The sequence below is a fragment of the Panthera tigris genome, chromosome D1 (genome assembly GCF_018350195.1).
Source record: "Panthera tigris isolate Pti1 chromosome D1, P.tigris_Pti1_mat1.1, whole genome shotgun sequence".
Classification (NCBI taxonomy): Eukaryota; Metazoa; Chordata; class Mammalia; order Carnivora; family Felidae; genus Panthera; species Panthera tigris.
The window spans coordinates 66,593,583-66,606,147 of record NC_056669.1 but is presented as its reverse complement, the minus strand read 5'-3'; the positions used below and the strand labels follow the sequence as shown (position 1 = coordinate 66,606,147).

At 40.3% G+C, this 12,565-nt stretch overlaps 1 protein-coding gene and 1 long non-coding RNA gene across 15 annotated transcripts in view; one reads left to right on the top strand and one right to left on the bottom strand.

The window, feature by feature from the left end:
* IRAG1 (inositol 1,4,5-triphosphate receptor associated 1) overlaps positions 1–8,078 on the top strand; it is a 119,669-nt gene extending 111,591 nt beyond the window's left edge. For all 12 annotated transcript variants that reach the window (XM_042959459.1, XM_042959456.1, XM_042959455.1 and 9 more), the window contains one exon: positions 4,656–8,078. In XM_042959459.1, the coding sequence (XP_042815393.1) occupies positions 4,656–4,899 (244 nt within the window). In that variant the 3' untranslated portion in view covers positions 4,900–8,078. The remainder of the gene's footprint in view (positions 1–4,655) is intronic.
* The window catches only part of LOC122231427, a 174,678-nt gene that overhangs the window by 123,486 nt on the left and 38,627 nt on the right, over positions 1–12,565 (bottom strand). The window lies entirely within an intron of this gene.

Below are 12,565 nucleotides of genomic sequence, written 5' to 3'. Positions count from 1 at the left end.
AACATTAAACATGTAAACAAATATAGTATAGATCCTGCATCTTGTCCTAATTGTGCCCTCCTGAGGGTCCTGGGTTTTAACCATAGCCCCAATTTCATACATTCTGCCTTACTGTTTCTATTAGTCTTCAGTTTTGATTTTTAGAAATGTGGTTATAGAAAACCTGGAACACTTCATTAAAATCTTTGTTTTTAGACGCCCCTCCTCCCCCAGGCTATCTTGGAGTCCAGGGTGGCTCCTGCCAAAATGATAATTATCTATTCAGCTGCTAAAATTCAAACAGGGTATGTGTCTGTGCCTCATTGCTTGACCAGTTAGTTTGAAATCACATGTGTGCAGTGAGTAAGTTAATAGAATGAAGATTAGAAGTGAGACAGATATGCTTCAAAGCACATAGGAACAGTCAATAGAGCCCATTTGGTGGAAGATTCAGCCAGAGTGAGAGGTCTCAGCCTGCATGGGTCAAGCCTAGTGTTCAAGGGAAGAGCAGTCTAGGAGAGCTGGAGAAAATCCTTCCCTGTTGAAAGCAAACCTATGCTAGGATGCACCATCTCCCCTAATGAAAGAACCCCCAAGTTTTGACAGTGAAAGCACAGTCCCTACTCCAAGCAACTAGATTCTAGTCTCCTTAAATCTCTCCCTCTTGGGGGTCCCCTGCTCTTATTTATTTTATTTTATTTTTTTAAATTTACATCCAAATTAGTTAGCATATAGTGCAACAATGATTTCAGGAGTAGATTCCTTAAGGAATCTACCTCTGCTCTTATTTTTTAGAGATCACTACATTTTTTTAGAGGTCACTTTAATGTAGTCAAGCCCAGGCCTGGACAGCAGCCCTTTCTTTGGCTTCTTTGAATATAGCTAAGACAGGCTAGAACTTCTAACACTTCCACATACCAAGAAAGAACAAAAGAAAATTAAATAGGGTACATAGGATATAAACAGTTTGGTTTACAAAGCACAGGACTGGAATCCTTATCTAGCTAATTTGATCTCAGCCAATGAGTAGCTCTGTCCCATTTTGTGAAACCGCAGGGGAAGTAAGTCTGGGCCTGAGTCCCTCTCTGTCTATCTCCTGGTCAGCAGCACATGGCAATGGCTGTCTTTCACATCCATCACCCAAAAGTGTCCTTTTGGTCCTGCCAATCCTGAGAGGACTTGTTCTCTCTCCTAACCTTTTCTCCCTCCTCGATTTACTTTTTGATCTTGAGAACATGCTTGTATCTTAAATGATGGATACCAGACATCAGCACAGCCTTCAAAAGTGTCCTTGTCCTTCATTACAGGGGTGTAGCTTCCCCTTTTCAGGCCCAGGGTGTGGCATCATCTTCTCTGTAACAACTAACACTGCTAGCATATGAACTGCCTGCTCATAGTTATATAGAGCTCCTTCCTCACCTGTCACCAAAGGAGACTGGCTCTGAGAGCCTGTTGTCTTCAATGCCAGGCAATCATTCCTGAGTCCTGTAGACATATGGTTGCCTGCAGGCACCTGCACTCAAACATGATTTTCCCCATGAAATTTTGGCATTGCATTAATGAGGAAGGTCTAAAGTTATTAAAAGTTCCACATCCTACTTAATGTATTTTAAAAATACTGGGCTAACCCCAGCAGTGAACCTTGTTTAAGAGATTCCACATCAAACACTAGAGTCTTTTTTGTCTGAATTTCTCCTCTGTTATAATAATATACAGTTGACCCTTGAACAATGTGAGGGTTAGGGGTATCCATCCTCCACACAGTAAAAAACCCAAGTATAACATTTGATTCCTCAAAAACTTACTACTAATTGCATACTGTTGACCTAAAGCCTTACCAATAATAGTTAACACATATTTTGTATGTTATACATATTGTACAGTGTATTTTTACAATAAAGTAAGCTTGAGAAAGGAAAATGTTATTAAGAAAATTGTAAGGAAGAGAAAATACATTTACAGTACTATATTGTATTTATTTTTTTAAGTGTTGCATAAAAGTGGGCCCATACAGTTAAAATTTGTTCAAGCATTAATTGTATAATAATGTAATCTGTTATAAATAGTATTTTCTGGAGTATCAGCTTAAATGAACATAGGGTGAATCAACCCAATATCTTAACTATATTAAAATAGAGAATACAGTCTTCTGACATATTTATAATACATTAAACAAGAGAAACAAAGTGCAATAGAAAATGTTAGCCTTTTCTGCCTATTCAAATCTGCTCCATGGGGTTAAGATAATGTTAGGCAGATTCCTTTACTTTTCCAGTAACTCTCAGAAAGCAGAACTCCTCTTGTCAAGTTTAAGTTCCAAGAATAATCTCATTTCATTAATTAAAATAGCCAGTTCCCTAAAATAGTCAAAAGCCTGAACTTAAAAAATTGAACCTCTTTTCTCCCCCAACTTGTCTGCTTCAAGAGGGAAGCCTATATAGCAGGCAGGGGAGCATGATTTCTTTGTCTCTACCCTCCCCCCTGCCTAAGCTTCACCAAATGCAGCACCTGACTCTCTAGAATCAATGCTTGGAAAGGGAATTGAGATGAAGGGGTAGGAAAGGTATTACTTGAATGGTACTGTGAGCAGGCTCCAGGGCTTGGCAGGGGTTTAAAGCTGACTTGCTGACTTTGATTAGTGCATTGCTTTATGGGACCTCTAGAGAAAACTACTCCTTCCACCTCCCAGCATACACACACATTCACACTGTGGCTGAGATCCACTCAGCTGCTGGTCCCTCTATGAGGTTGAATGCATGTCTTTTAGCTAGCTGGCCACTTAAAATCCCTCTCAGTCCTCAGGCAGCTGGAAGTATATCTTCACTGTTCAGCTTTTAGGTAGAAATTTTGGGCAGGATCTGTGATGCCCCAAGCCATCTCTCCTTATCCTGACTATATCCAGTCAAGGTGAAACATGTACCTTTGGCCCATTATGGGTAGGATAGTTTTCTCTATCATGGCCCACTATCCTGATGCCATCAAGCACATCAGAAAGATTTTTGCTCTTCTAATTGCTCATGTGTGAGGCACACACCATTCCACTGTGTCCCCCAGACCTCAACATGTTGAATTCTCCAGCAGTGTCTCTGAAGCCCCTCTCCCTAGGCCCAGGTGAAGGGAAAGCCACCCCTCCCTAGAGGAGATAAAAAAAAATTGATTTCCACAGGGATTCCATTTCTAATCTAATTCTATTTCTTATTCTTTTATAAGCTAGAAATTGGGGACCAGCTAAGGGTCACAAAGCTAGATCTTGGCATTCTCCTCTGAAGTCCCACTTAAGAGTAGGGTTACAGTGGGATTCTCCCAACCCTAGATGCTTGTTTTGGAGCATGGAATATGGCCCAAAAGAAGGACTGCATTTTAGCATCCAATTATATCTAAGTAGAAACTAAGGAATCTAAATAGGGATGAAAGAAAAAAATCTTCCATTTCCAAGCTATCCCTTCCCAACAGTTGTGAAAATGGCCAGTGAGTTTCACCTCAGCTAATGTGCGCTGTTTGGCTTTGCTTAACTCTTCCTAAAACAATCATTGAATAGTTTCCACGTGGAAGAGAAACCAATCAGTACCTTAGCATCCAAGGCAGGCACTCAGAGCCTCTGGTCTCTTTCCAAGGAAGGTATTTGTTGAGTTTTTTCCATGGGTCATTAGGCATATTTTTTCTACAAACTATATTAGAGCTGTCTACTTCTCAGCAAATGGCCCACATATTTCGGTATCTATGTGAGCCTTCAGAAAGCCTTCTTGTCACCTTTCTCACCTCCTCCATTTGGTGATCCTCAGTAATCTTATTTTTTACATTATTATAAAACATAGATCAGGGATTGGAAACAGGAAAAAATTCTAGCCTAATGAATGTGTGCAGGATTCTGTAAAGCAGGCCATATGACCAAGTGTCTTTTCACTAGGCTACAAAGAGAGAGGGGAAGTTGAAAGGCAATTGGGAAGAGAGGAAGAAGGAAAGGGGGAATGAGGCAGCCAGAAAATGGAGAGGGAGACAGATGAAAGGGAAGGGGGAAAGAGAAAAAAGAGAGTGGAGAAGGGAGAAGGAGAAGGAGAAGGAGAAGGAGAAGAAGAAGAAGAAGAAGAAGAAGAAGGGATTAATGAAGAGAATGAAGACTAATGGTGCTGAGAAAACATCTGGAATAAGCCACTGAGAGGTTGCTGGAGGCTACTAGTCTTCTGGTTGCCCCTGGGATGATTTGAAGTGAACTCTTGAGGTTGATCTGGTTCCTTGTCATTTATCATTGAACATGGAGGGTCTTCTAAGGGTTTAGCACAGTTCTTCTATTCTGAACACAGTCAGATGTGGAACAAAATATGCACTGGAGCACGGAGGCAGGGGACAGAGTAGAACTTGAAACTGATCACTAAATAACACTAAGTGCAGAAAAGATGCTGGTCCCATCTGCATGCAAGGGAGTGTGGGTCAGCTAACCTTGTATCCTGGGGGTTGGGAGAGTTCAGACATTAATGATCATCTCATGAATAGATCAGGGTATGTATGTATGTATGTATGTATGTATGTATGTATGTATGATCAAACAAGTAAATGGAGTATTCTAGCCCAGGAGCTCCCAACATCAAGGCTATGGACTGGTGGCATCAGAATCACCTGGGGAAAATTTTTAATGTGCCCAATATACTAAGCCCTTCTCCTATTTTTTCATTTGACAGCAAACTTGAAGAATTGGTTCATTTCTTACAAGTCATGTATCCCAAACTGTGTCAGCACTGGCAAGTCATCTGGATGATGGCCACAGTGATGCTGGTCTTGACTGTTGTGTTGGGACTCTACAGTTCCTATAACTCTTGTGTGGAGCAGGCTGATGGGCCCCATGGGAGATCAACTTGCTCGGCAGCCCAGAGGGACTCGTGGTGGAGCTCAGGACTCCAGCATGAGCAACCTGCAGAGCAGTAGGAAACCTGACACCCAGTCAGTGCCCTGCTCCAGCACATAGCTGACTGCTCTTTTCCCAAGCATATGTTTTAGGCCAGTTGTGGGCATGCTGGCACCAGCCTATCAGGAAATAAGCAGGGTTCTTTCATACTCAGCAACTGTGTGGGAGCTATGCATACACAGTAACTGATGTTTTTGGAGGATCAACAAAACTGCCCTGGGAACACTTCTGGCGGATGAAGTCACCTTCACCAAGGAACTCTAACAGAAGGGAAAGTCATCTCCCCCTAGCTCAGATGGCAGGGGGAAATAAAACACCTTCACTGCAGAAAACAGTAAGAAGTTCACTCTCCCTCCCCTTTTTCCTCTCTGTAGTCAGAAATCAAGAAGAATTATGCCCAAAGGCTAACTCTGACCTTGAGGATCAGACCTAGAATTTGGAGTCAACATGAATATCATCCCATTTCCCATCTCATTCTCACTGACTCTTCTTCAGCCTCCCTGCCTCCCCTTTGGAACCAGAGTTTCTCTTTACAGAAGTAGGGAGGGTTTCTCAGAAAAATATTTAGGCTGAATTTAGATCAGTGCTTGAAATGAAATGGGAAGATGTGAGTTAACATATATGCATCTGTATGCACACACAGCACACACATACACACAGCATGCATGTGCATGAAGCCAACAACCCTCCAAACGTGTGCTCTAGGTGTGTGTTCTGGATAAAACAACCCACAGATTTTTCACTAGGTGTGGGGCAGTCACCAGGCACCTGTTCAATGAGCTCTCCACATTGATTTAAGATGTTTGAAGACACTGAAAACTCATGGCTGCAACAGTGAACTTGCTGGTCGCCATTTCAAGTGCTAATTCTAAGCTGTTGTACAACAGTCTATTCCCTATTTGTCCTCTACCATTGAGAACCCACCTCTCATGTGTGATTTCAGCCCTCGTGTGCCCACAACCACATGTGCAGTTGCACCTTAGGGGTTCAGTTCAAATGGGTTTTCCAACCCAAGTACACATTTCAGAGCATTCCAATTGTTCAGCATACAACTGAGGGAGCACATCCCATTTCTAATTTGACTTCTTGCTCCACCTTTACAGCCACTGCCTTCATTCATCCCTTATCAGTTTTGAGGGGTGTTGGTTTCTTGTGGGTTTTATTGTTCTGCTCTTGTTTTTGTTTTGTTGTTGATGTTGTTTGTTTTTTTGCTAACACTCATATAGAACTTACTATGAGCCAAACACTGTTCTATATATTATATAGGTATTAATTCATTTAATCCTCAAAAAAAAAAAAAAAAAAGAAAGAAGAAAAGAAAAGAAAAAACAATGAGGTGGGTACCACCCTCCCCATTTTCAGATAAGGAAACTGAAGCACAAAAAAACACAACTAACTTGCCAAGGACATCCAGTTAGTAAATTATGGGCCTGGAACTCATATCCAGGCAGACTGGCCCCTGCACAAAATTACCTTTTCCAATGGTCTCCTAACTGCATGCCTTATGTTTCACTCCCACTTCCCCAAGTAGCCCTCCAACCACTCCAAACTATTTCTGGTTCCCAGACTAAACTGTTTTCTCATAGTTCTGTTCCTCCACTCACTAGTTTTTCTTTTGCCATTCTCCTCTTTTCTGCTGGTCACCCTTCAGGACCAAGTGCAAAAATTATCCCTGACGCACAGGCTTTGATGACTTCCCTCCAACTTCCTACCATACCCCACATAATAGGTCACATCCTCCTCTGCTGACACCTTTTAAACATCTTCATTATTTACTGTTGTGACAGTATATCACAATGACTTATTTAAGTGTCTGTCTCCCTATTTTTCCTCAAAGACAAGAACCATATCTTACCCATTCTCTGGGGTAAGTACCTAGCATGATGGCTGCTGATGCATGGGAGGGTATTATTAAATGTTGATCAAAAGAACAAGTGAGCATTCAAGGTTGTGGAGAGTAGCCTGGGGAAGCTGACATTTTGCATACCTCCCAGTTCTAGCACCATCATTGCCACTATCTCAGTGAGAAAAATAACATCTTTATTAGCTTCAATTTATTCTAATATTTTTCAGTCTACTCTGTGAGAGAGCAGAAATGAGACCTAACTAGCAACACAATTTCCAAGCTCAAGGACTGGGCTTGATGCAACCACTCCTTTCAGAAAGACCCACCTAGATCAGCCCTACTATAAAACAGCATGCTGTTGTTGCGGAGGTGGGGGGTGGGTGGGGAGCAGGGGCAGGGAGTGTAATGGCATCCTTTACAGTGACTAAAAAACCACTGTGAGAGAAGCCCAAGCCAGGGTTGACCAAGAAAGTGCCATTAAGGTAAAGAGGTGTAGATCAAAGCAGAGGGACTTTGGGGATTTGGATGGATGGTTTTCCTTGCCTATTCCAGGGGGACTGGACACACTGAAAAATCTTTTAGGCCCTCAGAGCCACAGACACGATGCAAATGGAGCTCCAGAGACAGTAGCTGTGGGGCAGGACTCTATACTGGCAATGTCCAGTCTTAGCCTCCCTTAAAGAAGGACCAGGCTGAACTGGCCCATTGTCCACTTGGCCACAGGATTCCAACCTTTGTTACCAATTAAAACAAAGGTCAGGAGAACAGCTACAGTGAGCTCCTGAACCTCCAGCTGCTCCACAGAAAAACCTTCAAGAGTACTTCGAGATATAGGCCCTCACCCAAAGTGCTCTATGAGTAAGAGAGGTTGAAGAAAAGAACTGTAAGAGTAACCACATTTCCAAGGGCATTCCTGAAAAAGTACTCACTGGCATTTCTTTTTTGAAAAGCAAAGATCGATCTGAAGCAGTTGGAATGTTTCCAAAGCAGCAATGAAATGGAGAGAAATGGCCCCTGTATTTCCAATGGTGATATTGATCTAAAATAAAAGTTCCCCTCAAAATGTCTCTGAAGTCTGACATTTCTGCTTAGCCCTAGGACTCTGGGTGCCTACCTTGAGTTTCAGAGTGATGTGTTGTTTATGTCATTTTTGTTATCACTTCTTAAAAGGGCCTTCACTTTCTGGCTACCACAAAATCCTGTGTACAGCCTGGAAGAGTAAATGGAGAGGGAGATGCTGGATTTATGTATAACTGACTGTCAGTTCCTAATGTTAAACCTCACACAGGTGTGCTAGCATTAAACTACAGAGTGTCACATACCTGAGTTTGAAAATAAAAGCACCTTTCCAAACCTTTTGCAGTAGCCAAATGCCTCCTCATTTTCTGGAGCTAAGCCACAGTCTTACCCCAACCCTGAGTCAGATCCTCTTGGATATTAGTGCCTCCCAGAACCAAGCCAAAAGTCCCCAGCCCTTGGGTCACTATACTATAGGTTACCTCTTAGGGGCTGAATTGGTTCTTTTCTCTCTCCACTTCCTCATTCCTGATACTAGTTTCCTATACCTTCCTGGTTCATGATTTCTTTTCCGGGTATACAATACAATGATTCAACAATTCCATAGATTTCTCAGTGCTCATTGAAATAGTGTACTCTTAATCCCCTTTATTTCACCCATCCCCCTTCCACCTCCCCTTTGGCCACAACTAGTTTGTCCTCTGTACTTAAGAATCTGTTTTGTGTGTATGTCTCTTTTAATTTTTTAAATTAATACATTTTGCTGTGCTAGAGACTGCTAAATTTTCACCAACATGATTTCCACAGCTAGACTACATTTTTCAGTTTTTCTTGCAGCCAGATGTAAGGGAATATAGACCCTCCAGATATAATTTCCTAAAAACAGACTCTCCTACCCAATATTTCACATTGCCTTTATTCCCCCTCTGCCTACTAAATTCAGAGGATTTAGTTGGGGACCTGAGGTCTAAGAAGATGTCAGGACCACTAATGGAAGCTGGATCTTTGAATGGCCACTCACAGAATTCAACTGTGACATAAGCAAAAAATCAAATAGTGTATTAAGCCACTGAAATTCAGGAATATTTGTTCTAGTAGTTAGCCTACTCTGACTAATGTATAGATTTGAGCCAGAAATGGGGTGCTTCAATGGCAAATTTGCAAAATATGAGGCATTGGTTTAGCAGTCAAGTAGCAAAAAAACAAGAAAACTAATATCAGGAGCTAGAATTATGGTGACGCATGTAGTGAATAAAACAAAAATACTTGGCAAGGGGTTACCCATGATAACTTGAAAGACAGTCCATGGGCAGTCTATAGCCCTAGGAGAAATGGTCAGAATAAGCCCAAGTATTGAAGTATGTGATCCTTTATTGGCTGCCTTTGGCAAGGTATTGTAAAAAAAAAAAAAAAAAATGCACTCAGGAAAAAATTGGCTATTTGGAAGTGGAAAAGAAAAAAGAATACATATTTTTAGATTGAAGGGTTAGAAAGCCTGTTTCTAAACTCCAAACAGTAAGGATAAAAATAGCTTCCAGTGGGAAAGAACCAATAAAATTTTTCAGTTGAACTCATATCAACTCAGCCTATGGCAAAGGCCAGATTAAAGATGTGTCCCTTCCACCTGTAATTTCAAATGAACTCAGTGTAGGAACCATTAAATTAAAGAAAGAGTGGGATGGAGCTGAGAAAATAAGGAAATACATCTTGAGAATTATGACTGAGAAAGGATTTGGGGTATGATTATTAGCACATGGAATCAAATGAAAGCAAAAGATCAGAAATCTAGGTTTGTGAGGGAATTGTACTTTCAAAGAAACACAAGCCAAGATGGAAAAGTTCAATTGTTCAAATTAGAAAACAACTTTTGCCATCTTCAGCTTACAACAACAGAAGGTAGACTACTACCTCCCACCCCCGCTACAGGAGGGCATACTGCTTGATCTAGCTCAAATGTGGCCAAGGATGATTATATACAATGAAGGGCTATAGAGGTCAGTGGACATGGGACGTAGGAGTTTCTCCCAGAAAGCAGAATCAAGATCTAATCAAAGGTTAAGTAATTGTAGTAGAAAGAATTTGTAGAACTTCCCCCTCCCCAAAATGTCCCATCCTAATCCCTGAAACCTTTGCATATGAAATATCACTCCTGTAATGTAATATGGTAAAGTTGACCTTAAAATAGGGAAATCACCTCAGGGGGCTCAATGTAATCACATCAGCCCTTAAAAGCAGAGAGCTTTCTTTGGCTAATGGTAGAAATGAAGGTCAGAGAGATTAAAGGTATGGGAAAAACCCAAAGAGTCATTGCTGCTTTGAAAATGGAATAAGTCAGATGAGAAGAAAAGCAGGCAGCTTCTTGAGCAAAGAATGGACCCCAGTTGACAGCAAGCAAGCAAATAGGGACCTCATTTCTACATCATCAAGGAAATGAATTCTGCCACCAACCTGAATGAGCATGAAAGTGGATTCTTCTCCAAGGCCTCCAGGTAAGAGCACACCACAACCTACACCTTGATTTTAATCTTGTGAGACCCAGCGCAGAGAACCCAATTGAGCCCACCCAAACTTCTGACCTGTGGAACTCTGAGATAGTATAAAAGTGTTGTTTTAAGTTGCTAAGTGTATAGTAATTTCTTACATGACAATAGAAAATTAATATAGTGGCTTTTATACTGACTCTTCATTAGTATTCCAGGGTGAAGTCATGTATCTCCCATTCTTTTCCTTTACACATGAGATTTTTTTTTGGTATTATCTATTTAATAGTTACTACATTCCACTAACAAAAGTTCTGGAAAATTGAATTGAAATCCTTGGGGTGCTTAAGGCCAGAAAAAAAAAAAGAGCTTCACATTATTCTGGTTTTTATATTACAGAAGATATTGAAATCTTTGGAAAGACCTTAAAATTTAAAGATAGAATAGTTTAATGCAGTTAAGTGTCCAACTCTGGATCTCAGCTCAGGTCTTGACCTCAGGGTTGTGAGTTCAAGTTCCATGTTGGGCTCCACACTGGGTGTAAAACTTACTAAAAAAAAATGTTTCAGGTAAGCTTTTTTTCTATATTATTTTTTGCAAATTTTACTTCCAATGTAGTTAACATACTTTATATTAGTTTCAGGTGTACAATACAGTGGTTATTCAGTTCCATATATTACTCAGGTGTTCATCAAGATAGTCCCCTTCACCTGTTTCACCCATCCCCCCCACGTCCCCTCTGGTAACCATCTGTTTAATCTCTATAGTTAAAAGTCTTTTTTTTTTTTGGTTTGTCTCTTTTGTGGGATCTACACCCTTGGTACAGGCTCCTTTTTACTCTCTGCAGATCCTGGGTTGATCTTTCTTTAATATATATCATTTTTTTTTCTTTTCCTACAGTCTGGTAAAATAGTAGGAAAGTTTTATTACTGTTCAATCCTCTCAGATTTTTTATAATGTTTTTTTCCCAATTCACAAACACATGGGATATTTTTTATTGAGGTCATCCAGATCCTGCTTGATCATTACATTTAGGGGGAAGAATCTAACATTTTTTAGCTCATAGGTCACCAAACCCCAAGTGCCACAGGTGAACCTGATAGGGAAGACTGGGCATAATTCAGAAATCAAAGACTTTGAGCTAGATGGAATTCTGCATTGGTTCCCTTGAGAACAGTGATTATATTCTATGTGTGGGAGGCATAGCAAACCCTATATTAGGTAGATAAGAAGGGTAACTGCTATGTGTTCACCAGATCACTTTTCCATTTTTTCCTTGGCACACAGATAGATTACATTTTCCAGACTCCCTTGCACTTAGATGGGAAGATGGGACAGAGTTCTGGCCAATGGGAAGTGATACAGCTACTTCCAGGCCTGGTCCCTAAAGTAATTTCCAGCACAATTCTCCACACTTTCTTTCTTTATTGCTGGCTCAACCAAGAAGATCTTGGGGGAGGGCTCTAAGGTAGTAAGTAGGTAATGGTAGAGCTACAACATCTCTGAATAACTGTGTGTACAAAGTCTCCTCAACACAGTCTCCACCACTACCACCACCACCACTGTCAGCCATTGGATTATGACATAAGACAAATGAACTTTTAATTTCTAAGGCACAGAGATTTGGGGTTAGTTATAGCAGTTAGACTACACTGACTAATTTATTTGCTTATCTACATATTTTAGAAAACAACTAATCCATATAATATCAGGTACCATAGAATTATATTGTTATGTAACTTTTAAGTTCAGATAATTCAACTCTCTTATTTGACAGATGATAAAACTGAGGCCCAGAGAAGTTTAAGTCACTTGCTCAAACTCACACAGAAAATCAGTGTAAGAACTTAAAGCAAAATTTAGATATTACCCCTCAGTCTAGTACTCTGGGTTGTACTGTATTTCCATTTTTCATGCAATATTTCAAAATTTCTACTCTATTTAAACTTTTATTTGCATGTATCAGATTAAATATAACTTGCACTCTTATGTGCCATATCTAGGGAATAAGAAAATGGGTTGGTTTTAATGCCACATTGGCCCAAATGGATCTAACAGATATATTCAGAATATTCCATTCTAAAAGAGCAGAATACACATTATTTTCAGGTGTACATAGAACATTCTCCAGAATAGACTACATGTTAGGCCACAAAATGAGTCTCAACAAATTCAAAATGATTGAAGTCATACCATGCATCTTTTCCAACCACAATGATATCAAACTAGAAATCAACCACAAGAAAAAATCTGGAAAGAACACAAATACATGGAGGTTAAATAACATACTATTAAATAATGGTCAACTAAAAAATCAAAGAGGAAATAAAAAAATACATGGAG